The 27622-nt window shown below is 52.2% G+C and overlaps 8 protein-coding genes across 8 annotated transcripts; 5 read left to right on the top strand and 3 right to left on the bottom strand.

Annotated features, from left to right (window-relative positions):
- Positions 1-749: 749 nt before the first annotated feature.
- On the top strand, positions 750-2640 carry PVX_096345 (hypothetical protein, conserved; the record flags this gene model as incomplete). Its single annotated transcript, XM_001612773.1, has 2 exons — positions 750-1887; positions 2017-2640. Exons 1-2 carry the CDS (start codon positions 1210-1212, stop codon positions 2638-2640), a joined length of 1302 nt encoding a protein of 433 aa, XP_001612823.1. The 5' UTR covers positions 750-1209.
- A 1342-nt stretch (positions 2641-3982) lies between these two features.
- On the top strand, positions 3983-7885 carry PVX_096350 (hypothetical protein, conserved; the record flags this gene model as incomplete). The annotated part of the gene is made up of 1 exon (XM_001612774.1): positions 3983-7885. The coding sequence occupies one exon, from the start codon at positions 3983-3985 to the stop codon at positions 7883-7885; it is 3903 nt and encodes a 1300-aa protein (XP_001612824.1).
- A 381-nt stretch (positions 7886-8266) lies between these two features.
- On the bottom strand, positions 8267-10834 carry PVX_096355 (hypothetical protein, conserved; the record flags this gene model as incomplete). Its single annotated transcript, XM_001612775.1, has 1 exon — positions 8267-10834. The coding sequence occupies one exon, from the start codon at positions 10832-10834 to the stop codon at positions 8267-8269; it is 2568 nt and encodes an 855-aa protein (XP_001612825.1).
- Positions 10835-12243: 1409 nt separating this feature from the next.
- PVX_096360 (serine/threonine-protein kinase NEK4, putative) lies at positions 12244-14526 on the bottom strand (the record flags this gene model as incomplete). Its single annotated transcript, XM_001612776.1, has 7 exons — positions 12244-12804; positions 12918-13037; positions 13258-13535; positions 13657-13791; positions 13995-14088; positions 14231-14303; positions 14444-14526. The coding sequence occupies 7 exons, from the start codon at positions 14524-14526 to the stop codon at positions 12655-12657; spliced, it is 933 nt and encodes a 310-aa protein (XP_001612826.1). The 3' UTR covers positions 12244-12654.
- Positions 14527-15891: 1365 nt separating this feature from the next.
- PVX_096365 (hypothetical protein) lies at positions 15892-16969 on the top strand (the record flags this gene model as incomplete). Its single annotated transcript, XM_001612777.1, has 4 exons — positions 15892-15926; positions 16082-16145; positions 16392-16640; positions 16784-16969. The coding sequence occupies 4 exons, from the start codon at positions 15892-15894 to the stop codon at positions 16967-16969; spliced, it is 534 nt and encodes a 177-aa protein (XP_001612827.1).
- A 401-nt stretch (positions 16970-17370) lies between these two features.
- PVX_096370 (hypothetical protein, conserved) lies at positions 17371-18466 on the bottom strand. Its single transcript, XM_001612778.1, has one exon. It carries the CDS (start codon positions 18074-18076, stop codon positions 17519-17521), a length of 558 nt encoding a protein of 185 aa, XP_001612828.1. The 5' UTR covers positions 18077-18466; the 3' UTR covers positions 17371-17518.
- Positions 18467-23053: 4587 nt separating this feature from the next.
- On the top strand, positions 23054-24607 carry PVX_096385 (hypothetical protein, conserved; the record flags this gene model as incomplete). The annotated part of the gene is made up of 5 exons (XM_001612779.1): positions 23054-23088; positions 23248-23458; positions 23654-23836; positions 23988-24211; positions 24439-24607. 5 exons carry the CDS (start codon positions 23054-23056, stop codon positions 24605-24607), a joined length of 822 nt encoding a protein of 273 aa, XP_001612829.1.
- Positions 24608-26290: 1683 nt separating this feature from the next.
- PVX_096390 (hypothetical protein, conserved) lies at positions 26291-27400 on the top strand (the record flags this gene model as incomplete). Its single annotated transcript, XM_001612780.1, has 1 exon — positions 26291-27400. One exon carries the CDS (start codon positions 26291-26293, stop codon positions 27398-27400), a length of 1110 nt encoding a protein of 369 aa, XP_001612830.1.
- Positions 27401-27622: the final 222 nt, after the last annotated feature.

Raw genomic sequence — 27622 nt, 5'->3', positions numbered from 1 at the left:
GTAGGCGAAACGGAAAACGAAACGGCGTAGCAACGGAACGCGCGGCTGCCCCTTTGCAGTGTGGTTATGTCGATTCCCCAGGCAGCATATCGTCCCCCTATTCTTCTTTCCCTCTTTATTCCCACGGGTGAAAGGCCAATTCTGCTACGTGGCTCGGCTGGCAATCTCATTGGTGGGTGTTCCCTATGTGGTACATTCTACCAGGGGAGGATACACAAGGGTGATGTACGTTATGCCCACCCCAGTTGAGACTCCTCCCCCTTTTTTGGCGATGCGGGGAGCCTCCCCTTTAGGAGGCAAGCTAATGTTCCATTTGTGCGAGGGCCCCTTTGGAGGACGCCTCCCCGTTTTTTCCCTCACGCGTTGTGGGGAGTTTGCCCCCATTTGGTTTGCCACAACTTTGTTTTATTTATTTTTTTTTTTGTTTTCCTCATTTTGTTTTATTTTACCTCATCATCATTTTACTTTTTTTTTTTTTTCCTTTGAGCAGCTCAACCACTCATGTCCATCCCGCGTGGAAAAAGGAGCTGCCCACTCCGACCGTTGGCGCTCTGGCGTCCCCGCGCAAGTGCAACGCGAACGTGTGTACCTACATGATGTTTATACTTTGCATACTGCGCATGTGTACGTACACACCCACGTGTGCTTGCTTCTGTTTCATTTCATTTATGTTTTGTTTGTTTTGCTTGTTTTGCTTGTTCTGTTTATTTTTATTTTTTTTGTTTTTTTGTTTTTCTTTCTTCCCTTCCGAACGAGCAACGCAAACTCGTGCACGCGGAGCGTCTGCGCAGGGCACACCAAAATGGGGCCAAGCGATCGGCGAACGGGAAACGCGGCGTGCGTGCAAAAGTGAAGCGATCGCGCAGCTGGGGAGAGGCGAGACGGGCCAGCTGCGGCTGCGACTAGCCGAGACCGACAGCTGGTCACCCGCGTAACGCAACTCTGTTCAGGGGCAACCGGTGTACCCCCGAAGTAGGGTCCCCCAAAAAATAAAATAAAACACACTCGTACATGCGTACGTACAAGCAGACATACGTGCGTATCCACCGCTTAGCATAGCAGCTTCTCCTGGGGGGGGATCGAAAGACGAGCTTAACACCTAGCGGGAGAGCGGCGGGGATAGCGGCGGTGTGATCAGGAGACACCCCTCCACGTTCTCTCCGCTCACCACCGCACCACCCGTTGCGCCGCTCCACAAACCCACTGCGTATGATGAACCGCCCAAATGGGACCCGGGAGAGAGGGAAAAACACAAAATCAGTCGCGCTGAAGGAGCCGGACCCTCCCCAACAGAAGGAACCTCTCAGCCAGGGAGACAGAGACAAAGAGGGGGGGGCCTCCCCGGCAGGCAGACCAGACAAGCAAGGCAAATCCGTTCAGTATGATCCAGGCACACCACCCAGGAGCTCCCCCCCCAACGGGGGAGTAGCCCCCCCGCGGCAGCGCACCTGGTCCTCATCCCTAAACCTGGGGGAGACGAAGGAGGACCCCCCGAGCTGGCAAAATTCGCAAGAAAAAAAAAAAAAAAAAAGAACATCCCTACTGGAGAAGTTCAAACAGCAGGAATTGAATTCTAAGCAGCGCTCGTGGACTCCCATCGGACTGATCATAGCCTACACAAGTGTCTCCGTCCTTTTCATCCTGCTGGGGGTGCTGTTCATTGCCTTGTCCGCCACGAGAAAGGAGTGCAGAGTGCCCTACGGGGGCGCGGACGGAGGTGCTGCCGTAGGTGCAGGGGATAACCCCATCCGAATAGAAATCAGCGAGGCCTTCTGCCGGGGGCCCGCGAGGCCGTTCCGCAGGCACGCCTACGTCTACTACGAGCTGCACAACTTTTACCAGAACCATAAGAAGTACCTCATTTCGAAATCCCACAGCCAGTTGATGGTGCGTCACGAGCGAGCGTAGGCTAGCGTATGTTAGCAGTCTGCTTGCGGCGTCTTAGCAGCACGTTACCGCTCTGCTTGCGGCACGTTCTCTTCTTGTTGATGGCTTGCTCACTCCTCCCCCCCGCAGGGCACCGTGTACACCCGGCCAGACGACCTCGCGCAGTGCTTCCCCATCACGCAGAACAAAGAGGGGAAGGTGCTCCACCCCTGTGGACTCGTCGCACGCAGCGTCTTCAACGACACATTTACCCTTTATAAACACAAAACACACAGCGACCGTATAGAAATTGATGAGTCAAAGGAAGCAATCACCTGGCATAGTGATCTAAACAAATTTAAAAACCCTTCAGAACAGCAAATGAAAGACCATAAGGAAGATGTGGATTTCTGGCTGATGAATCAAAACTATGTTAGTCTCCTAAACATGAATCACAAAAACGGATTCGGAGTGGAAAACTCTCATTTCGTTGTGTGGATGAAGACGGCTGCACTCTCCGAGTTTAGAAAGCGATATGCCAGAATTAATGAGGAATTGGCCTTGCCCTTTTATGTAGAGATTAAAAACAATTTTCCCGTAAAGAAATTCCATGGGAAGAAGTACCTCATCATAGCCGAGGGCTCCGTCTTCGTCAACGAGAAGTCTTGGTCCTTCGGCGTGCTCTACGTCACCATCGGGGTCGTTTCCCTCTGCGTCGCCCTCTGCCTCGTCTACAACCAGTGGAAGCACCCGCGCCAAATGGGGCACATATAGCGGGGAGCGGCAAAGCGGGGGAGCGGCGAAGCGGCCAAGCGACGATGCGGCGAAGTGGCAGTGCCCCCACCCACCTTCGCAAAATGGCCACACCCTGTTTTTTTCTCCCCCCATGCGGTTACAACTACTAGTAGGTATGTACTCGATCGCTCGCTACTCTTTCAATCTGTTCATCCACCTACCCGCTTCTTCTTTTTTTTATTTTTTTTTTTCCGTTTGGGCGTTTTTAAATTTCCCTTGAGGCGCTGCTCTGCTTTAATTGGGAGGGGGGCACAACTGCGCGGATGCCTACATACCCATAGTCACCCCCCCAAAACACACACGCGTTATTAATGTCACTTCCACCGAGTGGTAGACGGACGACCCGCTGCGCCGCACAGCAAGCGAATGGCATCTCTCTCAAGTGAACACCCACGTGGGGGAAGTCCCATCAGATGGTCTCACATCAGGGAGTCCTCCAGACGAAGGGACCGAACTGAGGGATCCACCCACCCCTACCTTACAGAGTCATTCGTAAAGCAGCCCCCGCAAAGGGGGAGGCCCAACCTGGGGCTCGTCCCTCCTGTGTAGGGAGTAATCCATCCCACTGCAGGCTCTCCGTTCGCCCCACTTTTGATGGAGTCATCGATCCATGCCAAAGGGTAACAGTGTGGGTGGTTGCCTTTGTGTATGCCCTTCTGTGCCTCCCGTTTGCATGCCCTTCTGTTCCCCCCTTTTGCATGCGTTCTGCACGCGCTTCCTCCAGGGGCGCCCCGCATTTCGTTCCGGTCAGCCGCGCAGCAGAAGGGGGGCAATAAAGGGTGAAGCGAAAAAGTGAAGCGAAAAAAAAAGGGAAAAAAATGAAGCGAAAAAATGAAATAAAAAAAAAGGCCACGTGGAAAAACCGCCTTACCATCGCTAAGCTCCAGTGCGACGCGCCGACCCATCCGGTGCAACGAACCAACCCATGCAGTCGACGCAGCCACTAACCCAACGGGAACACTTCGGGAACACCCGCGAGCCATCCCAAAAGGGCATTCTCCTGCGCTGAAGGGATACATTTCACGATTCTACGTGGTTGCCCGTTTTTTTTTTTTTTTTACCTTTTTGGGCTTCCCTTATATGGCCAGCATCTCCGCGACACACGTAGACGTGGGGGTCAGCGCTCGTGGGAGAGGAGCAGAGGGGTGAAGGCGCCTGGAGGGGGAGCATGCGAGGCGCCGTCGGGGGCAGCGACGGCTCTGCTGGAGGCGCTAACCGAACTGCTGGCGGAGCGCGAGCCCCACTGCTACCACCACCGCTATCGCTGCCGCTACGCCACTAACAGCGCTACTGCTAACACCGCTACTGCTACTCCTGCAAAATGGCGCCGGGCACAGCGGCCGCCCTCGCGGCGTGCCTCGCCCTCTGGCAGCGCGGAGGCGCCAACGTGGTGGTCCACCCGTCGCTCACGGACTTCTTCGTGGAGCGCATCGGGGAGAACACCTTCACCTCGTTCGACAACGTGATTAGCAAAAGGCTGGCCTCCCCCAGCTGCTCCAGCTCGGCCGACACGAGTTGCCACCTGGTCCGCGCGGGGGCCCTCGGCTGCCCGGCTGAACGGGGCGGTGAGGAGAAAGAAGAGGACACCGCAGAGCAGGCAGCCAATAGGAGGGGGAAGGGGAGGGGGGAAAAAAAAAAAGCCACCTACACCGAACAGGACGACGAGAAGTACACCTATCTGCACACCTCCCCCTTTTACGCAACTGCAAGGGGGGTAAACGGGCCAACTGGAGTGGGGTGGCCAATGGGAGTGGAGTGGCAAACGGGAGTGGAGTGGCAAACGGAGGAGCCCTTCAGGGGGGAGAGGGAAGCTTTGAAGGAGACAGACGGGGGGAGCGTCTGGAAGAAGGGCTTCCAATTCCTGGTGGACGTATTCGCCTCTCTTACGAAGACGAAGCAGCGTCAGGTGAGCACCCCGAAGAAGCTAGCTCCCTCCCATTTTATTAATTACCGAAGAACGAGTATACTAGGAGACGCCTTCGCATCCCGGGAGGGTCCTACCAAATACAACTTCAAGGGGCTGTTCATCGGGGAACATTTAAATGACGCGAAGAACTTGTCTTTTCTGTCTCCCCTTTCGTTAGCCATTGAGGAGGTAAATTTTAATAAAATCCTCATGCAGGCGTGGGACGTGGATCCCCACCCGAGTTACGTCTTTTTGGAGGGCTCCGACGTACTGGGCGAGGGGAAAAACAGGAAAAAGGAAGTCGCGGCATCCCCTAAAGTGGGGGTAGCCGCAGCTCCATCTGCTAGTGAAGCCGGCGGCTGGGTTGGCAGCATCAACTCGGTCGCGGACCTCCCCAGTGATGGAGCACCCACCGGAAATGGAGGACCCACCGATCGGACGTCCCCGCCGCAAACCAACGTCACCCCAAGCACCATCAGCAAATTGCTAAGCACCTTAAGGATACCCCCCGAAACGAGCAACTACAATGGGATGGTAAAAACCAACAGGGAGGTGAAGGTGGGGATATGCACAAGGCAAAGTAGGGTAGGGTCCCTGCTCCCAAGTGTACTGAAGAAGACTCTAGTGAGTGGCTTCCCTTTTATAAAGCGGTCTAAAGGGAAGGAGAAAAACTACCCCGAGTACCCCCCCTTCACGTGTGCATTCTTCCGCTCCATTAAACATTCAGAGGTTTTCCTTTTTTTTGACCCAATTACACCTCCTAGTGGGACCACCGCAGGAGGAAGGCACCACCCACCCTGGAGCAATCAGACAGGGAGGGGAGCAAACCTCACGAAAGGTGTTTTAAAACGCCCATGTAGTCTCCTTCAAAAGGAGTGGTCGAAGAAGAACCGAAACAAAGGACCCACCTGCATGGTTTCTACGAACCCTTTAAAGAATCTAAAGGTGCATGCAGCGTATCAGTACAAGAAGAATCTCTTCAAATTGCATGCCGATTACCATGGGGTAAGTACCAACGTCATGGTGGTGAGGAACTACCAGAAGAAGGCTCTCCTAGATTTGATTTTCCAAGTGGACGTGTGCTACAGTGAGAGATACGTGCACGACAACGTCCAGCTGCGCTGCGTGAACTCCGGCGTAAGGCCCAGTTTGATCTTGCGGGGGGCGTGGAGCTGCTGCGCGCTGGGGGGGGGAGAAGCAGTGCACGCGGTAGGTGAAGCAGGTGTAGCAGGCGAATCGGTAGGCCACGCGGGGAGAGTCTACTGGCACGAACAAATCCTCAGCGATACGGTAGAACCCGCGCAGCGCTACAAGCGACTCAAATCTTTTGACTTGAAGAACCCCCGATTGGAGGAAAGCCGGGAGAGGACCTACCAGATGAGCAGACACGTGCGCGAGAGTGGGGATGTCCTTTTGCTTTCCACGAGGGGATCCGTGGAGTTCCCACAGCCGGTCGTCGTCAGCGATCTGTATGTGCGTCTCCTCCCGAACCCGTTCTACAGGTCAGCCTGCGCAAAGGGGGGAAGTACTCAGGGGATCACATCAAATCGGGGGATCACATCGAAGCAGCGTCCCTCCGCTGGGCTCAGTGCGGCTGGAGTGGACCACCCCCCCTTGGAGACGTGCACTCCGGGGAAGCCATATAACGTGCACGTGCTCTTTAACTTTTACCTTAACAGAAGCAGGAAGTACTCAGCGGTTCTGGAGATCCACGTAGACGCCCTTCGCCGCTCAAACCGCTACCGACCCTACGTCGTTGGAAGCTCCCCCGGAGAAGTGAACCCTCTAAACGTGATGACCCTCATCAAAGGGAACATAAGACACTACAGGGTTAATAAAATAGAAATTGAGTACTCGCTTGCCCCTCACCCACTGGCACAAGGAGGCGCATCCATTCAGCGCAGCCGCATGCCCTTCCTCGTTTCACTGTGCAGCCTGACGATGAACCAGAGCCGGAAGGTCTATAACTACGTGCCTACGTTTTTCGTTTCCAGGGGGGACTTCCTCCGGGTGCTCAGTCGCGTGGAGCCCAACGAGGGGGGGGGAGTGAGCGGTGATAGCGGGGTTAGCGGGGTTAGCGGCGATAGCGGGGTTAGCGGCACAGAAGAGGGCGGCAGCAATGTTGCCAGCTTGAGCGTGCCCACCGCGCAGGGGCACCGCCCGGGGCGGCCCAACAGGTTCGTCAGCAGCACCTCCTTCACCATCTTCACCTCGCTCAGCGAACCCCTTTTCTGGGCGCACGTACTGCAGCTGCGGTGCGGCGTTACCCAGTGCCAGTATGATGAAGCCACTGAGCGGTTTTTGGCCTCCCCCCAAGCCAGTCAAGAGGCAGCCCCCCAGAGGAGGCGTTTCCAACCCAACGCGAGCATCACCCCATCGGTGAAAGAAGAAGACGCAGGGGAAGGGGAAGACGCTCAGTTGAGCGAAATGCAGAACATGTACCTAAAATTCCTGGAGGGGGGGCAGCCAGTTGAGGAAGAGCAGCAGGAGGAGCGACCAAGTGAGGCGGCCGCGCCCAGAGAATCCGGCGAGGTTGACCAGCTTGGCGAGTCTGCCCAGTTTGGAGAGTCTACCTCATTTGGAGGGGCTTCCCCGTTTGGCGAGGCTGCCCAGTTTGGCGAGTCTCCCCCCTTTGAGGAAGGCAGTGCGGCCAGTCCGCCCAGGCCGCCCCAGCTCCCCCCAGCGCCCGCCAAACAGACCGTTGCTTACGACATGACCCACGTGCTTAACCTGGAGCACACCCAGAAGAGATACATCATCCCCCCGTACCGCAAGGGGATATACGTCTCCCTGGAAGGTGAGAGGAACCAGTTCGTGTGGGACCCTAACGAGCACGCCCTCTACGTGAGGAGAAGCGAAACGGTGAATAAGGCGGGTGAGGTGCGTCAGACGGGTGAGGCGGGTCATACGGATGAAACGCGTCATACGGATGAAGCGCACCTGGGGAGGGACACTAGAGACGCGTTGCCGGCCCTGTGGATCTACTCAGCGCTGCTGCCCATCGAAAGCGACTTGCTCCCCTTCGCATTCCTCACCAAAAATAATTGCACCCTCAAGATGACCCAAACGAATGAAACGAAAGTCTTTTTTAAAAACATCATGCCGTTGACTCGTTATGATGATTACACCAATTTGGGGAAGAGGCACCACACAGAGAGGGTCATCAAAATCAGCTTCATCGATTTGAAGCAAAGTGGGTTCGCGTCGGATCTGCTGGACCTCACCATTGACAGCCAGCTGTACAGGGCCAAGGTCATCGAGTTCCTCAAGAGCAAGTTCAGCACGGTGGTGCAGTTCGCCTCGGAGGAGGCGGCGTAGCGTAGTCACGGAGTGAAGTAGGCGTCTTCGCGGAGCGGAGAGGCGCCGGGAAGCACCCCTTTTCGTGCGCAGAGTGGCTACGCTACGGTGTGGCTACTATACGGTGCGCCCAATCTACGTTGAGCCTACTTTGCGCCGCTAAAAAACTGGCGCAGGCGAATTGGGGGTGTCTTCCCTCCTGGAGGTCTCCACAAATGGGTCTTCACCTGACCGTCCCCTTTTTTATTTTTTCGTCTTGCGCGCATGATGGGCGGCAGTTGATGAGCGGGCAGCCAAACTGCTCAACCGCCCAACCAACCGCTTATCCGCCCAACCAACCGCTTATCCGCCCAACCAACCGCTTATCCGCCCAACCAACCGCTTATCCGCCCAACCAACCGCCTATCCACCCTGACCGTGGCTGAAGTACTGCTCGCGCGTAATCACGTTGTAGCTGTAAATGTTATGGTCGCTGAGCCAGACGTACGTGCCGATGTAGTTGCTGTAGAGGCCGTTCCGGTGAGAGTAAATGTTAATGTCCCACTCGCTGGGGAACATGCCGCGCAGCTCCTTATATAGCCTATGTTTAAAATTTGTGAATTTCGTAGAACCCCCTGAGATGTATATCTGGGCCAGGAAGTACCTCTGAATCTCCTTGGGCAGTAGCGAGATGCACCTGTAGATCAGCTCGACGATGCTGCAGTGCTCCAGGTTAATATCCTTCGGGTTGAAGAGGACCTCTGGGATGGCTATTCGTTCATTCGTCAGGTTGATGACGTCGTTTTTGCTCTCCGCGGACGGGCGCTGCCAAGCGGCCTTGGTGTGAGGGGATCCCGTATGGCGGTCTGTATGGCGGTTAGTAAGGCGGTCCGTATGGTCGTCCCTACCCGCGGTCCCCCCATGTTCGTTCCCCTCTTCCTCTTTCCCCTCTTCTTCTTTCCCCTCTTCTTCTTTCCCCTCCTCTGCTCTCCCCTCTTCTGCTCCCCCCCTGTGATTGGAAAACTCCATCTGGTCATCCCAGTCGGAGTCCACATAAATGCAATCGTTCGAGCTGTTGGTCCTCAACGTATCATACACATCGCTTATCTCCCTCTTCGTGGCGTTGTTATAATCAATTAGCTTGTAACTGTAGAAGAGGTGGGGCTGCGTTCGTTTTTTTTTCTTCCTACCATCTCTCTGGGGGGAGTTACCCCCAGTGGTGGGGTTGGCCTCGTCTTTTCCACTCGAATGGGGTCCCTCCCTTTTGATTTCCCCCTTGGGGGGGTCCTCCTCCCCGGTGACTAGGCTGCTAACCCCGCCGCTAACCCCGCCGCTAACCTCGCCGCTAACCCCGGCCAACCTTTCCTCTACGCGCTGCCGCTTAACCTCCTCCAGGCGCGCGCGCTCCCGCTCCAAGTCCCGCTCATAGTCCAGCGACACGTAGCAGGCCCGCTCCTTAACATTTTCCACCAGCAACTCGTTGTGCTCCAAATTCACGTGCTTATACGACAGCACGTTCTTCAAATAGGTATTTAAAATAGACGCGGAGACCTTGGTCCGTAAAATGGCATATTCTATAAGCCTATACTCTATGTAGGGCAGCACATAGGTGTGAGAGAACCCCACATCTACATAAAGAGCGCAGGGGTTCCTAAGAGATAAATTATAATTCCCATTGAGCACTTGGCTGTAGAAGCTCTCCACATAGCTGCTGTTAAAATGGCTTTGGAAGTTCTGAAGGTCCCTACAGTTGGGTTCGTAGTACCTGTGGTGCAGGTCAATTTGATCTGGCAGCAAAAAGTTTGGGTCTTGCACGCAGAAGTTGTTTCCTAGGTAGCTGTTGCTCTGCAGAGTGCGCACCACTCCGTTGCTGGGGGAGGGGCCTCCGCCACAAGTGAAGAAGCCATCGAAGTGGTGCTGCTGCCAGCTCTCCCCTCGGAAGCCCTCCTCCAGGTACACTCGCTGCGTGTACTTGTTATAGCACTCGATGTTCCTCACGAAGATGTGTCTGTTGGTCAGCGCGCCGTTGTCCGCGGGGGGGTCCTCCTCCCCAGGTGCGCCGCCCCGCTGGGGGGGGCTCGTTAAGCGGTTCGCTAAGCTGCTCTCCATGCTGCTCGTTAAGTTGCTCTCCAACCCGTTCCTCTCATTCTTAACCTCACAGACGGGGTCGCTTCGGCTGGACACCCCCACTGCCACATCTGCTACATCTGCTCCCACCACTGCTACGTCTGCTCCCCCCACTGCTACGTCTGCCCCCCCCACTGCTACATCTTCCTCCTCCTCCCCCCACTCCTCGTGCAACTCGCCCGCTGGCCACCTCCCCCCCTCACTCTTCAAATCCGCATCATCCCTGTGGCAACTGCCCTCCCACTCCCCCCGCAGGGTCTCCCTCGGGCTGTGGCTCTTCCGGGTGAGGGACTTACCGCCCATCCTCCGCCTCCTCTTAGAAGACTCTCCCTTTCTGCCCCTCGAACTGGGTAAGGGGAAAATGGGGGGATTTAATATGTCATATTGCCCCAAGTTAAGTCCGATGAAGGAAAAGGGAAGCATCGTTTGAGACGAGACCACAACGATTTGGTTAAAATTAAAGTACTCAAACAGAAGCTCTATAACTCCCTGTCTTATGTAGGCCGGGGTGAGATATGACTCGGTAATGCAGATGGCCATGTCTTTTATTTTAAACCCAACTGTTTGTTTGCAAGAGAAAATCCTTTCCCAAATCTTCGTCTGCATCTCCAAGTCGAGCAGCAGCCCATCCACGTGGGGCCTGTGGCAGAAGTACTCGCATATGCTATAGCAGCCGTCACTTATATGCACGATGTTTTTTTTTCTTACCTGACCAACGCAATTGGGCACTATGAATTTGGGTTCTATTTCGTCCCCCTGGGAGTTGCTCATCTGCGAGTAGCTCGGCAGGACGCCCCCCTTGATCAGCCCCCCCCCGTTGTCCAGGATCAGCTTCGGCACGTCGATGTTGACCGGCGCCGCCATGGTGTGCGGGGAGCGGGGAGCGGGGAGCGGCGTGCACCTGGTTGGGGGAGTTAGCGGCATGCACCTGGTTGGCGGGCAAATAAATGAGCAACAAAAAAAACAAATGAATGAATAACTAATTAAACAAATGAGGGACGCTCGGCCTGCCGCCAACCGCGCCGCTACCCGCTGCCACGCCCCCACAGCGCAAACGTGGAGGGCGTCAAGTCGGGGCCCTCATGCGGGTCATCCTATACACATGCACGCTGGTCCGCATGAAGCAGGCGCCTCTCCGCGGTTAGCGGCCGGGCCTACACGTTTAAAAGCGCCTCTCCGCGGTCAGCAGCCGGGCCTACACTTTTGCAGTCGCCTCGAGATGGAGGTGATCATTCACCGCCGCTGCGCAGGGTAGCGCTTCTCAGGATAACCCGTTGGGGGAAAATCCACTGGGAGAGGACGCTCCGCAAACAACTACCCTGAACCCCAAAAAAAAAAAAAAAAAGTCACTCAAGCGAACGCGATGGAAGATACTACAAAATTGTGATTTTTTTTTTTTTTTTTTTTTTTTTTTTTTTTTTTCTTGAGACCACACTAACTCTCAGTTGTACCTTTGCACGGAGGTGCTTCCACTTTAGCAATATCTGCCAACTGGGGGAGCATTTTTTTTTCGGGCTCTTTGGCCTCTTCATGCGGGGCACCTCCGCTGCCAAGGGAGAAAAGCACCCACATATGTAAAGCCTACCCGTGCATGCATATTCACGTGGACGAGATGGGAAAAACCTCCCCGCGCACACCCACGGGTAGTCCCTATAATGAGGAGCGCCTCTCCTCTGTTACTACGTAGGAGGAACACCGCTGCCCCCCTCCCCACCAGGAACGAATCACCACTTTGCTGCTACACCACTCAGGGGGGCGAAACAAACGCAAGTGGGGGTCTTCCCTGGTGATACGTGCGGCCAAGAAAAGGGTAACATCCGATGAGGCAAGCTCCCAATGGGTGGTATGCCTCCTATAAGAGGCTATGCTTCCCATTTTTAAAACATCAGTTGTGCCTCTTCTTACACTTGTGTGTAACCTACGCGTGGCGTCTCCACCGATTTAGCGACGCCCCATGAGAGAAGCAACCAAACGGGGAGTGACACTAGACGACCGATTTTCCCTCACCGTGGTGAATGCAAATGGTAACGACAGCCAAAGGGTACAAACCCACCGAGTGCAGCAGCGTAGCGCAGGTAAAACTCACTCCACAGTTGGGATGGTCGCTGCAACGGAATGTGCCTAACCTTGACGCATGCGCATCTGAGCAGAACGCACAGTGTAGGGACCAAGTCACCTGGGATACTCTCCCCTTCGGAGTGCAACCGCTTCTCTAGTGCAACCACTTCTCCGGTGCTACCGCTTCCCCGAGCAACCACTTCCCCAGCGCATCTACTTTAGAAAATGAATGCAGCAAAGGGGAGGAAAAAAAGTTAGCGCCGCTATCCCCTGCGGGAAATACATACATGTGCGTAACATCAGGGGGAAAAAAAAAAAATAAAGTAAAAAATAAAGTTAAAAAAAAAAATAAAATTGAAAAAACCAACGCGCCCGTCCAGTCCTCAAAAGGGGGACAGCAAAAAAAAGAAATAATAATAAAAAAAAAAATAAATAATAAAATGAACGAGCAGCTCAACTCTGCAGCGCTTCGATCCCCTCCGTGGATTTCCCCAACTTGGACGTTTTTTTTTCGGCGAAGCTTCCCTCGGGGGTAACACCCGGTCATGTCAAGCTGGGCGGGCAGTGGTTAGCAGTGTCGACCAGTCAGGCTTCGGCCCACAAACCTGCCCCCTCACCGCAGCACCTCACGCGTCGACGACGTCCAGGAGCAGCGTCTTGACCTCCTGCTCATTTGCACCCGGCCCCTCGTTTTCAGCCGCGGGCTTTTCCTTTAGGGGCCTCTTCATGTTTTGCTTCTCCCGGATCTTCTCCTCAATCAGCAGCTTCAGTTGTCTCTGCGGGGGGGGAAGTGGTATGGAAGTGACGTTGAGATGCAGAAGCGGTGTTGACGTGGGGCAGACGTGGGGCAGACGTGTTGACGTGGTGCAGACGCCGCCCCCCATTTCACCTGCACAATGTCGGAGACGAGCAGCTGCTGCACGGTGGCTCGGTAGCTGGGCTCCCGAATCAGCATGCTCTTGTAGATGTTATTCAGCTCCTTAGAGTAAATGTTCGGAAGGTCTGGGATCTGCCACGGGTGGAGGGGCAGTGGGGGGAGAGCGCAGAGGGTGTGGCGGAGGGGGAAGAAGAAGTGGCCGATGAAGCTCTCCTAAGCGGGGAAGCGGGGAAGCGGGGAAGCGGGGAAGCGGGAAAGCTGCCACGCTGCCAATCGGCCAAGCCGCCTCACTGCCACGCCGCCTCACTGCCACGCCGCCTCGCTGCCAATCGGCAGCCCTCGAAGCACCTACGGGGGCGTATCTAATGTTGTAGCAGAGCTGCTGAATCCCCTTGGTGGAGTGGAAGGGCGTGCGGAAGGTGGCCAGCTCGTAAATGAGGCAGCCCGTGGCCCAGACGTCGGAGGGCCAGCTGTATTTTTTATCTTTACACAGCTCGGGGCTTAAGTAGTAGGGCGTCCCTATCAGCGTGTTGGCGTAGTCAAGCGTATTTTCGAGGACCTTCGAGATCCCAAAGTCGCACAGACGCACTCGCTTGTCGTTATCGATGAGGATGTTCAGAGACTTCATGTCTATCAGGGGGGGGAGGAAGTGCTCACATTGGGGAAGTGCTCACATTGGGGAGGTGCTCACATTGGGGAGGGTAACCCTACCCATGCGGGCTCACTACAACACCTCCTGCGGCCGCCTTACCCCTGTGGAGGATGTGGTTGGAGTGCAAAAACTTAAGCGCCGTCAAAATTTGAGTCAGCCAGATGAGGATGCGCGTCTCCTTTATGGGGGTGTTCTGCTTCTTCTTGTTCTGTATGTAGTGGTAGAGGTCTCCGCCTTGGGTGGGAAAAAAACAAAAAAAAAAAGAGAAAGGAAGGAAGCGAAAAAGAGAGAAAGGAAGCGATGGAGAGGGAGATCTCGATGGAGAGCACAATGGAGAGGGAAATCGCGATGAAGAGGGACAGACGTGCTCACTTCTCGCAGGAACCCTAAGTGCGCTCCCCCCAAGTGCGCTCCCCCAAGTGCTCCGCTGGACCCACCTTTGCAGTGCTTCATGACGATTCTCAGCGTGTCCCCCTCTATGTAGCTCTCGATGTACTTGACGATGAAGGGGTGGTTCAGCTTGGACAGCAGCTGCGGGGGTGTGTGTGTGCATGGGTGTGTGTTCATTTGGGGAAGGGTCTTAACGTAGGTAGACGCGTGCACATAAGCACACACACACGTTCGCACGTAGACCCATTCTGAACTGCCGCTTTGCCTCTCTCCGCGACGCTACCTCCACCTCCTTCAAACACTGCCTCTTCTCCTTTGGGGTCATCTGAGATATGTTAATTATTTTCATCACGTAGCTTTCGGGGGGGGGGGGGGGGGAGAGAAGGAAGGGGCGAGCGCGGCGGTGTGCAGGAGTGCGCAGTGGACCGATCAGTGGACGGTTAACTGGTTGGTTCGGCGGCAGGCCACGCTGCTACGCCCGCTTAACAACACCTACTGGTCGTTCTTCTTGTCGCGCACAAGAATGGTATTCCCGTAGTTCCCCTTCCCAATGTCCCTGATCTTTTCATATTTGTTCATTTTTTTTGGGGGGGGGATGTCGTAGCTGGTTCCTTTTAGGTGAAGAGGGAGAGCTCAAGCGGCTATATGTTTTCCTCTTTGTAACTACTTTGTTTTTTCTTTTTTTTTTGCTACACCTCTCCGTGGACTGTCTCTATTTTGAGAAGCGAAGACGTGCTGTGCTAAGCTGCTATTTCGTTTGTTAACACCGTGGAGGAGGGACCCCTTTGGTGGAAAGGGCAAGTAAACGCACACGCGTTAATGTATACGTGGAGGTGTAGGTCTCTTCCGCCTGGGGAGGTACAAACGCAGACGTGTACATTTGCCAAACGGAAAAGCCCCTCCTGGTCCTGCGGAAGACGCTTCGTCAATCTGGGCAGTTGACCTGTCCTTGCGCTGCCATTCGGGAGGAAGTGAATTTCTTTCCTTCGTTTGGTCGTTCGCTTGGCTGCTCGCTTGGGGGCCGCCTCCTTGCGCCGCGTTGTCGCGCCATTGTGCGACTACGTGTGTGCATATAAACGCGGCATACAAGTGGCATACACATGGCGTGCACGTGGCATACACATGGCGTGCACGTGGCATACACGTGGCATACACGTGGCATACACGTGGCATACACGTGGCATACACATGGCATACACATGGCATACACATGGGAGTGTTTTTTTTTTTTTCCTGCCAGACCAACCGACCTGCGGCAACCCTACAGAACAGGTGTACGTACTAGTGGGAACCCCTTCCATTTTTTGAACTTTTTTTTTTTTTTTTTTTTTTTTTTTTTATTTTCCCCGCTGTGTAGTTTGGCTAGTCGCGATGCGGTTCCCTTTGGCGCAGCTCATTTTGGTGAAGCTCATTTTGGTGCAGTTCCTTTTGACTCGCTTCGCCCCTTTTTGCCCCCATGTTTGTGGCCCCTCCCCTCGCGTGTGCACATGGGCCCCACGCCGCCCCAAAAACGACGTGCCTAAAGCCGCGCTGCACCTCTCCGCCGTGTAACTGAGTCACCTCATCTTTGCTTCCTTTTTTTTGGGGGGCCTTCACCGATCGGCACTTGGTAAAAAATTACTCCCCCCCTCGGGATTTGCCGTGGCCCCCCACACGCCACAGGATGTACATAAGAAGTATGCACATATATATATATATATATATATATATATATATATATGCATGCATGTATGTATATACATATGTATGTGTTTTTTTTTTTTTTCTTTTTTCCCTTTCTCTACTTGGCGCGCGTGCCTCTGCCAGTTGCTCAGCCTCAAAGGGAAACCTCGTGTAACAGTTCAGCGCTCTATCACAGTAGGCTCCTCTCACTCTCGCCTCACCGCATGCGCAGGAACCGAATGCAGATGAGTCCGCCAGCAAGTGCCCACCTCGCCTGACAAGATGAGCCGAAATGTGTTTGGGAAACTGACTGGGGGGTGAGCAAAGAGAGGGAGAACGGACCAAAAGGAGAACGGGAGAAAAGGACAAAGGGACTAACATGCCCCGGTGTGCCATTCGCCTGGCCGTGAGTTGTCCCCCCCGTTGGCAGCCAACCCGCAACCCATTTCTTGCCATCCTCCCCCCACTGCAGGATCGGCCCCCACCTGTGGCGAAGCAACGCCCTCGTCCTGAACACGTACAAGGCCTACTCATCGGTAAGGCCAGCAGGCCCCCGCAGCTGCAGAACGACGCGGCAGAGATTTAGCAGCTTAGCAGTTTAGCGGTTTAGCGGTTGAGCAGTTGAGCAGCTTCGAACTCGCGGAGCGGCTGTGCGGAGCCCGGGGACTCCCCCCGTCGTATGTTTTTCCCGTGTGTTTTTCCGTGTGTTTTCCCGTGTGCCTTCCCGTGTGCCTTCCCCGCACCTCTTCCTTGCATGCCTTCTCTTTACCTCCCCCCCGCAGGCCATGGGCTGCCTCATCCAGAGGTACGGAACCGCCAAGCCGGTGAGCAGACCCCTCGGGGGAGACAAAAAGGAGGTGTACAAATACTACAGCGAAAGGTTACGGGAAGACGTCGGGCCGCTCAAACTGATGAGAAGCTTGCCTGCCCTAAACCACTACGTCAATCCGATCGACATGACCAAATTCACCATCAAGTATATTTTGAGTTACCGCTTCTTCTTCATCTACATGGCCCGCACGACGTTTCAGGTAGGCCCCCGCGGGAGCGCCGATTCGCGAGCAGGCGTGTGTGTGCAGTTTTTGCAATTGTTGCACCTTTCGCCTGTTTCGCAACTGCCTGAACGGTTCAGGTAAACGGGGACCACACGATATCCGCTTCTCCCCCCTTTTAGGCCGTCCGGCCGCTGATGGCCTTCTGCGTCTTCGGCGAGCTGATGAAGCTCATACTGGCCACCATGACGAGTGGCGTCTTCGCCTTCTTCTTTTCCTTTGTCCTCGCGTTCGAAGTGCTGTACTTCTTCCTGCAGTGCTACATTTCCTACACCTTCCTGACTATGTTTTTCGACGTCATGTTTTGACGGGCGGGAAGGTGCTCACTTGGTCATGTAGCCGTTTGGCCGCATGGCAACTCAGCCTATTAGCCTTATGGCAACTCAGCCTATTAGTCTTATGGCAACTTAGCCAATTGGCCTTACGGCAACTTAGCCGTTTGGCCCCCTACCCACGTAACCACTCACCCTTCTAACCGCATAACCTTTTGAAGTTTTTTTTTTTTTTTTTTTTTTTTTATTTTCTTTTTTGCAAAGGGGCGCGTGTACACTCCCCTGTGGCACACGTGGCGCCCCCCAGTTGGCTGTTCAATTTGGGCACTCGTTTACATTGAGGCGGCGAAGTGGGGTGTAGACGAAGGGGTGCGCACTCATCTGCGTAGCAGTGCGGCTGCCCACAGCTTGGACCGCGCCCGTGGTGAGGCGCTCCCCAGCGTGTCTCCCCCGCGACTTAAAAATTGAAAAAAAAAAAAAATGATGATGAGGTGACGACGTGGCGACGTGGCGACGTGACGAGGTGATAATAAAATGGGCGCTTGAACGGGTGGATGCCGCTTTGCCCACACGCAAGGCTACTGCTCACAGGTAAATGCCCCCACCCCCGAGTGTCCCTGGCGGAGGCGTAGAATTCCCCTTCTCCTCCGTTTCCTCGTCGAACGGAGCAGCATCTTCGCTGGAGAGCTCCCCATTCGAACCATTCACCATTAACACATCGTTGCCTTCGGAACCACTCAAGTACTCATCGTCTAACCCACAGAGGACCATATGAGCAACTCCCACGCGCTGGCTCCCCTCCCTTGTGCATAACATTGAGGTGGGTATGGAATTCGTTCTACCCACAAAGTCAGGAAGAGGGGGATCTAAAATTTCTATTTTTTCTTTAATGATACGTAGGCGTTCCTCCTTCCTACATAAGGAAAACTTATTCTCATTCAGTGCCATGAGGAGCTCCTGGTCGGCACCTTCCGGATCAAATTTCTTTATTTCTTCGTTCGATCGTTTCAAATGGTAAATAGAATTCTGTAGCTCATGCTCCAAGTCTTTTAGGATGTTCACATCATCTGGCAGCTTCACTTCGTTAAAGTCCAGCTGGAATTCGCAGCTCGTGTGCTTCGTCTTCAGCCTGATTTCGACCATTTTGGGCACGTGCGTGGGGAAGCCACAAGGGTGGAGGAGTCGGCCGCGATCGAGCGGTTAGCCAGGGGTTGTTACAGCGTTGGCAAGGGGTGCTACAGGGTCAGGCCGCTTCCAACAATCGCTACAAGGTTAGGCCGCCTCTACTGCATGCGCCTCCAATCCGTTGCCCCCACCGCTTCGCAAAAAAGGCACATATGCTGCAAAAAGCAGATGTGCTACAAAGCGTTTATGTGCTGCAAAATGTACGTGTGCCACAACTTACGGTTGGCGCGGCGGGGGGGCGAAGGGGGTAGAAGGAGCTACTCTCTGAGCGAGGGCCAAAGGTGAGCCTATTTCGCAGCATGTCAAGGAAAAACGGCTAGCTGGCTAGGCAACTGCGGTGTTAGCAGCGTTAGCAGTGTTAGCGGCGTTTCCTTTTGCGTTAAAATTTCACCCAACAGTGGCTATGCTTAAGCAAATTAAATGGTGCTACTCGGCGAGGTCGCTAAATTTTTTTTTTTTTTTTTTCCCCCTTCAAGGTTGTGATTGCTGGGACCTCCCTTGTGCACCTTTTTTTTGCAAGGGTACTCCAAAAAAAAAAAAAAAAGGAAAAAATATTTTGCCATTTTTTCCCACAAGAAAAAAAAAGAAACCTATAGGAGGGGATCGAATTAAACATTGGCTTCTTTTTTTTATGTGCCAATCGAATTGCACAAACTGGTCCGGTGAGAGACTGCCCCCCAGAAATATTTCGCCCATGGGAAGCATAACGGGCGAAGCAGAAGGGGGAGGAACTCGAAGCTTTGTCCGCGTGCCCTTTTTTCCGCTTGCCCATTTGTCCGCGTGTCCGCCCCGCCCCCCAGCACTCTCCTTTTTACGGCGCCTCTTCCTTTTTAAAAACCAATTTGTTCATCTTCAGGCGGCAGCACAACTTGGGAGGCGATGTTAACACACCGCTCCTTCCCATGTCGATGGTGTTTTAATATTCTTTTGCAAAAAAGTAAATAAAAAAGGGAGAGCAAAATGAAAGCAGGTGTGAGTAGCCACTAAAGAAAAGTGTCCGCGTGGGAAACGTGTTCCACCCAGCATCCGTTTTTTCGCCACGTGGCCAGTTTGCGCCTTTCACAGTTTGCGGTTTTTCCATTTTGCGCTTTTTCCATTTTGCGCTTTTTCCATTTTGCGCTTTTTCCATTTTGCGATTTTTCCATTTTGCGATTTTTCCACTTCTCAACTCTTCCACTTCTCAACTCTTCCACTTCTCCACTTTGGCAACTCCTACCCCCTGGGAGCAACAAACGTTGCGCGTTTTGGAAGCTGCCAAAGGGGCAAGCACGATGAAGGGAAAAATTCCCCCCCATAAAAAAAGCCAAAATGCACCAATTTGTGTGCACCCCCCCCTGACATGCGCATACCACACTATTGCGGTGAGCCTACTCATCACTTTTAAACATCGACTCGTCTACCGTGGTGCCGCTGGGGGCCGCGTTCTTGCCAACCTCCTGCCCCTGCGAGAACACCTCGTCCACCCAGTTCTTATAGTCGGATGCACTCATCAGCTCCAAGTTGCATCCCTCCTCTACTATCTCCACGCGACAGTTTTGCTTATTGATCGACTCTACAAGTTCTAGAGTCTTGCTTAGGTTCCTCTTCGTATCCTTCGTGGAGTGGACAAATATGATGTAGGGGTAGTCCCGTATGTTTATGTTCTTCCTTATCTTTGAGGAGAAGATGTTTTCCTGCACGGGGGATATTAACACCTGAGGGGGAGGTGGGGGAGATATACGAAAATGAGTAGACGGACAAACTGCCAAGGGCGCGGGGAAATCGAGTCGGGGGGTTCACCTTCCCACCGCTAACTTTTGAACCCCGTTCGGGGGAAAAGGGGCACTACTCAGCAGGCAGAGCGGTTAAGCGGTGAAGCGGTTAAGCGGCGAAACGGCCCTGTGGCAACGCGTTAAACGGAGAGTAACCGCCGCCTCACTGCTTCGCTGCTTAACCGCTTCCCCGCCCCCCCTCTGTGTTACCATCGGAACGCGCGCGCCAGACAGGTGCATGGCCAAAATGCACCCGAACTGGTAGCCCACGATGACATTCGGCTTCAGCGTGTCGAACAGCTTGTTGGCCTTCCCCAAACAACGGCGGTACAAAATCTCGTAAATAATCGTGGAGGCAATAAAAAAAACGCTCATTGTGACGAAGAAGCATGGCATGATTAGCTTGTAGATATATGGGATGTTTGCAAATAGGAAATGAAATATGAGCAAAATACAGCACAAGCATAAGAAGTATATGACGACCAGAATTATAATGTCCACAACTCTTGACTTGTCCTTAGAAGAAATTACGTTATCCTTCCCGTAATTCTCCTCCAACAGTTTTCTAATTTTCTTCGTTTTCTTATCTTCGTAAATGTGAAGATACAGGATCTTTATTGGTTCTTCCATGGCGTCAAGGGGATGTGCAAAGTGTGGGGCCAACTATGTGCAGGCTGTTGTGGGGGCCTATAAACACACGTGGGGGGTAGCTTTAAGCTTTATTGTGTATACCACACTTGTTGGCATTATTTTACGCGCTTTTTTTTTTTTTTTCATCCTCTTTTTCTTTCTTGTTAAATCGCGCTCATTTTAAACTCTACTAAAAATAAGGACAAAAATGCAGCGAAATGTTCGGAAGTTTCCGCAATATTATGTGTGCAACCAAATTCGGCAAATTGACTTTTCCCTGGCGTTGTGTTGTTTTTACGAACAAGCCAAGAAAAGGGGGGGAGGGAAAAAAAAGTCAGCTAAAAATTTCTGTTTTAAACAGCCATTATGGGAAAATAAAAAAAAAAAAAAAAAATTCAGGAAAAAATTCTGAATTAAACAGCCATTATGGGGGAAAAAAAAAAAAAGTCAGGTAAAAATTTCGACATGTCCTTAATTCGCCACTTGCGGGAAAACAAAAGAGCCAGTCTGCATATCACCCCATTTAAGCTTCGTTCGCATTTACAACGTCGCTGCGGCAATCTCCAAAAATTCGTATGTTTGCAGAGGTACTGCTTTGCGACGCGAAACAGAGCAGGGAAGGCTGCACGGGGGAGCCAAGCCAAGCCAACGCAGAACGAAGCGGACGAAGCGGACGAAGCAGAACGAAGGTAAAGTGCGCGAAAGAAAGAGCTACAATACAGCGAAAAATAAAACATCAAATCTTAAAAATTTCCCAAGCGAGCAAACGCGCAAACTTCTTTTCCTTTTCTGTCATGCAAAAAGCGTCAGCATTTATGCCTTCACATGTTATACAAAAAAGGACGAGCGAACAAATAGACAATTCAATTTTTTTTTTTTTTTTAATTCCCTGCAGTTGCCCTCTTTTCGCTGAATTGTGCATTTTAAGGAATTTTATTTTTTCCCCCTTTTGCATGCACACGGAGGGGACACGAGGGTAAGAAGAAAACTCACAAAAATGAAACTCGCAAGAAGAAAACATCCTGGCTATCATTTCAAAACACGTCACATTCCATTCGAAGCAACCTTTTAAAAAAGACAGCTGCGTCACATATTATCATCAACGTAGGGAAATTCTCATTTTTTCTTTTCCCTGGGTTAAATTTTGCACATTGCACACATTTCGCCGTTGTATCACCTCATGCTCAAATTTTACAACTCGCACAACTGCGTTGCGCTTATTCCCACCTGAACTCTTATGGGACAGAACAGCTCCTACATTTGGAAAATGGCCGAAAGGTTAAAGGAAGGCTCACCCAGAGCCCTTTCAGGAGCTACGTAAAAACGTTGACTACTTTTCCGTTCATCAGAGTAAACACAAGGCAAAAAAATTCCCTCGTTCACGATTCGCGTTAAAGACAGCGCATGAGGTGCTTCCTCCTCAGCGTTTAAGCACTTAAGGGGAAAAAATCATATTAAGGCACACTCTTATGTACGCATAGCTCTACAGCTACGTGGGTGTAAAAATCCCCTCCCCAAAAAAAGGCCACCTATTCGGAATTTCTTCCCGAAAGGCACGCGAAGGGGCCTCCTACCACTGGCAGTTGATCAGAAACGTCGACAACTTCGACAACTACAGCACCGCTCGGAACTGTGAAAAATTCGCACATGTGCTGTATGCACACACACTTCTTCACGTGTGACGCAGCGAAAATTCGGGGCTCGCTTGCCCCCCTTTTGCCAATCCGTTTAGCGTTCTCCTGGTGGACGCGCCGTTCACTCCTTAAAAGGGTTTAACCGAATGCGTTGTCATAGTTGGGAAATCAGCGAATAAATGATGTTTCCTCCTTTTTTTTTTCTTTCTTTCCCCTATGAACATGGAATAAGGAAAAAATAAAGCGTTTTAAAATGTGCATGGACGCTCTTCACAAAAAAGAGTAACCAAAAAGGAAACAACGAACAAAACAACGTCATAATTTGTCCAGGTTAGAAAAAACAAAATTCCCCACTTTGCATTAACAAGAAAGAAAAAAAAATACCCGCGAGTTTTACAACTAGCCAAAAGTATTCTCTACATTCGCTAATTTGCAATTTTTACCTGAACAAAAAAAAAAAAAAAAAAAAAAAAAAAAAAAAAAATAAGAACAAGTAGCCACGTTTAACAGTATATATTTAAAAAAAAAAGAGACATCGTAAAATTACACTCCCCAGGTTGCTAAAACTCCAATTCGTGTTCCTCTTCTCCCATTTTACCTTTTTTAAACTTACAACATTTTGATGTGCGTAAAAATATGACAAATGCTGCAGTTCATGTCGAAATGGCTCATACTTAGCAGGAGGATGTATCCCCTTTGCACATGTTTTACTTCCAATCTTTGCTCATTTATCTTTTTTTTTTTTTAATTACATCACACATTTCACTTTAAAAAGGTTTTAATTTTGAAAGGGGATTAAATTGGACAGGCCCAACCCAACTATTTTGTCCCCACGTCCACCCTTCTTGCCACGCGCCAGCTGCTCCGGCGGAGAGAGGACCCCATACACGCAACACATCCACCACGACACTGTGTGCAGGATGAAGGAAAATATAAAGATACTGTACATTCATGGGTGAGAAAATGCCGCTCCCCTTCAGCGCAGCGAGTGTCCATCCACATACGAGCGCCCGTCCGCTGGTCGGCACTACCGGCAGAAAAACACCCCTTTAACATGACTCACAATTTGCTAACGACTCACCATGTGCCTATGACCCCCCCCCTTTCCTGACAGATTTCACGTGTTTGGAGAAAGCCGGAAGAAAAAACTGATCGAAAAGGCCGTGGGGAAAAAGAACTTGATGGTGGCCAGCATAAATCAGAAGCGCAGCATCAGCTCCTTCATTCTGTTCCTTCTCTTCATCGTGTGCGTCATGCTGTTTAACATTTACGTGTCCTACCAGTTTTCAGATTTGCTGTTCTTTTCGATAACTGTGGCTTTGTCGGTGAGTGGGCAGAACGATACCATTTTGTGTGTGGATGGATGGGGAGGTGTAACACATGCACCTATGTGTGACCAAAGAACTTCTGCGGCGCGAACAGGGGAAACAAATCGCAAAAGGGAAGCCTCCTCCTTCCCCCCAACCCCCTCCTCTGCTGACCGTCTCACTTTTGGGAAACCATTTACTCTCCACCTGCAGATCGTCATTGTCATAGTCATATACTTCATCGGGTCCCATTTAATTCTCTACTACATCATGAAGAAGTCCATTAAGCAAGCGGAGCAGAAGGTGAAGATGTATAACCCAGATGTGATTGTTGGGATTTACTTCGGGGCAGTGGTGGCCATGAATCTGAGCTACAGGAATGGGAAGAAGCCCCTCGTAAGGGAAAGCTAAACTGGGGTGGATAATACGCCCCCCCCCTCCCCGTATTCACCTCTTAAATGTGTAGACGCCATGGCGCGCTTTTGCTAAGCATAACCGCGGCTTCTCTGCTATGACAACCCACTTGAATCCGAGGCCCTCCCCACAGGTGCTGGTATCCCCCTCTGTGAAGACCTTCCAGAAATTCACGCACAACTTAGAAACCGACTTGTCCTCATTCCCTTACGTAATAATTGTGCATGGCTCTAGGGACACGACCACCCCCATGAGCGTTTGTGACAAACTCATTTCGACCATGCCCTTGGGCAAGGGAAGGCTGGAGGTGGTAGACGACGACCATTCCTACTCAAAGCTGAAGGAGTCCGATTTTAAGTACGTGAAAAGGGGGGACACCCGCAGGGGGAGGAGGAGGAGGAGGCGTAGAAGTGTGGTCCCCTTCTAGGAACACCCCAAAATGACGTTGTTCGCGTGGACAGGGGCGAACGTTCCCTCCTCATTTTTTCGCTGCCCTGTTTATTTGGCCCATTTGGTGTGCTTTATGGTTCCCCATTTTTCCATGACCTTTCCCTTTTCCACTCTCCCCTCCCGTCTCTTCTCAGGGCCTGGATCAAAGAAGCCAAGTACAAACCCTCCACGAGCATAGTGCGCGTCGCGAAGAAGTTGAAGGACGAACACATGGGGCAGAAAATACGAATAAGCACAGAAACCCTCAGCGAGGCTTCTTCCTTCGAAAATGACAACGCTGGGGAGGCTGACCCTTTGGTGTGACGGGGGATGGAGGGCGGCCGCCACGCACACGGAAAAAAGAGGAATACAGATTGTCCACATGTTGATGCACCCATGTGCGTATATCTACACGTGCGTGTGCCGCGGGATGCTCGACTAGCCATTCAGGTCCTACTTCCTGTGATGTGAAGGTGCACGCATTTTTGGAGCTCCTTTCAACCGGGCGACGCCAATGGGGAAAGTGATTCGTTCTTTCCGAAATGGGGAAGGAAGGGGCGCCGTCCAATTTGCCCCCTCCCCGGGAGCAGCGGTAGGAGCGGTAGTAGCGATAGCAGCGGTAGTAGCGGTAGTAGCGATAGCAGCGGCAGCAGCGGTAGCAGCACCACTACCAACATGCAAGATGAGGTGCCACGTTATTCCCCCCCTTCTTTTTAACTTCACCAGAAATGTGTTCTTTGCGAACCGAGTGGGAAGAATAGAATACCTGCGAGTGCATCCCGGGGTACCTGCGCATGTTGCCCCCCTCTCCAACTCTGTTACGCCTTTACATGCCTCGGCTCGGGCCCTGATTTGCCCACAGCCTAGTGCGCTTCCAGACTGGGCAAGGGAAGAGGAGAGCAGCAAAGGGGAGGAAGGAAAATGCTACCCTCGCGGCTTTCCATTTTCCCCCTCCCTACAAAAACATGACGCCCCCTTTAGCGTTTCGCAGCAATGAGATTCACCCACAATGTGCTTCAGTCGCCTCACTTGAAATGCTTTTTACTCTCTCCCTTTTTAATTTGCCTGTACGTGTGCGTTGTAGATTTTGCGCTTGGCGCACTTTGATTTGTGTTATGCCCGGATTGCACAGCGAAATTTCCCCGCTTTGTTTTTTCGACCGACTTTCCACGTTGTGGATGCAAAAGGGGGACTCTCCTCTTTTTACATTTTTAGGAGGCGAGCTGGCTCAGCGGCGCAGCTCGTGGCAACGTGAAACTGGCTCCACTGTTTGAACCGCGCAAACGGTCCTTTCAGAGGACTACCCAGATGTGCCCTCCTGCGCGCGGGTGGCAAACACCCAGGGGAGAACCATCACCCCAATTTGCGAGACCACTTTGCGAGCCCGTTTTGAGAGTACATGTGAGTGTCCACTTGACAAAGAATGAGCGATGCCTCTCACTTGAGCGAAGTTGAATAGGGGGAGGGCTTTCCGAAAAAGCTGAAGTTTGGCACCGCCTCGCACAGACGTAGCCACTTCGAAAAAACGCAGCCACTTCGAACAGACGTAGCCACTTCGAACAGACGTAGCCACTTCGAACGGACGTGTCCCCCTCGCAGGGAAATTCTGCGCCCCTTGTGCGGAAAATGTTTCACCATTTGAGGGGGAAAAATGCACCACATAACTACCTGTCGAGGTGCGCCTGGGGGAAGTTGCTCCCTCCTGGGGGGGTCCCCTACCGGAGCCGCGGGCCCAAGCTAAGAGGCGTAACTGTGTTGGAGAGTTTGAGAAGACCCCACAGTGGTTGCAGTAAGAGGGGAGATCCGTTGCAGGCGGCAAGGCATAGAGCGGATGGCAAAGGTGGCAAAGCAGAGCCGTTTGGAGGAAGGCGTGAAAGGGGTGAGTGCAACGGAGGGAAAGACCGCTCCATCGGGGGAGACCGCTGCAGAGGGAAAAGCGCAGAAACGTCCATGTACTACCCAGAGCGAAACTCCTTCCCGTGCGTGACGACCGGCATCGTTCTAGGCATGGTGGGCATTTCGTCCTTCTTCCAACTTTTAATTTACAATTTGAAAAATTGCGAAGACGAGTGGAGCATCCAGCAAAAGGTAAACGAAATTCTGGACCGTCTGGATGGCTACTTTATAATTCACGATTTTGAAGAGGACCCAATGGAAAGACGCAAGAGAAGTGGACTTAACTCTGTACTGGCTGACCTCTTCAACATCAAATATTTGACGTCTCCATTTTTCGCTAATGAAAATGTCCTACAGTGTGCAGTTCAGCTAGCCACTTTTTTTTTGGCCTCTAGATTTCTCGAAAGACAATTTGGGTCCCTACAGTTTGGCGCCCTATTCATATGCGGCTGCTTCCTTTCCAATCTTCTAACTCATCAGTTTTTAAAAAATATTGCCAACAAAATGGAAACATTAAATTTGCTCAGCTTTGTTCTCATACACCCTTCTGGGTGTATGGCTTTTATATGTGCCCTCTGCTCGATTTGCTTCAAAAACTGTGCCATCTGGAAGGACATCCCTGTGCACTGCTCCATTTTGGTTGTTCCCTATCTGCTTTCTTCCTTTTACGGCCTCTTATCTTTGTACAAAATTGGAAGGAGCAACTTGGGAAGGACTCACGGGGAGGTCCCTGATGAAGGAGGCGCCCCCAGTCAGCGGGGCAATCTCCAAACTGTGGACGCGAAGGGCCATCCCTACGAAGGTGCCCCACATGTGGGTATACCAACCAGCAGCAGCAACAGCAGCAACAGCAGCAACAGCAGCAACAGCAGCAACAGCAGCAACAGCAGCAGTAGTAGAAGCAGCGGTAGTAGCCATGGCAACGACAAAGGACAACCAAATGGCCACCCCAGTAATAGACCCATCCCAAGTGAAACCATGGAAACCCTAAGGAACTTCCTAATCGTGAAAGCCTGTGATTCAGTCATTAAGAGGCGCAAAAAGGAAAATCTGTTTCCAAACAAAAGGCTGCAAAACCTCAAAAATGAATCGCTAAGAAATATTAACGAAATTAGCAATAAATCGAAGAAAATATTTTTTGGTTTGTCTTCTTCCTTTACGGACATATGCGGCATCCTGCTCGCAGCTTGCGGGCCCCTCCTTTTTAAGATGCTCAGGTAGGTTCGTCCTGGTTTCCCGCGCGCCGGCAGGGAGGGGCACGCCCGGCACGCCCGCTGTGTGCAGGTATTCAAATGGGGGGCAGCAAAATGGGGGGCAGCAAAATGGGGGCAGCAAAATGGGGGCAGCAAAATGGGGGCAGCAAAATGGGGGCAGCAAAATGGGGGGTTATCCAAATGGAAGTTATCAAATGGGAAGTTATCAATTGGGAAGTTATCAATTGGG

The sequence above is a fragment of the Plasmodium vivax genome, chromosome 3 (genome assembly GCF_000002415.2).
Source record: "Plasmodium vivax chromosome 3, whole genome shotgun sequence".
Taxonomy (NCBI): Eukaryota; Apicomplexa; class Aconoidasida; order Haemosporida; family Plasmodiidae; genus Plasmodium; species Plasmodium vivax.
The sequence above is the reverse complement of the archived record's forward strand: the minus strand, read 5'-3'. Positions and strand labels throughout refer to the sequence as shown.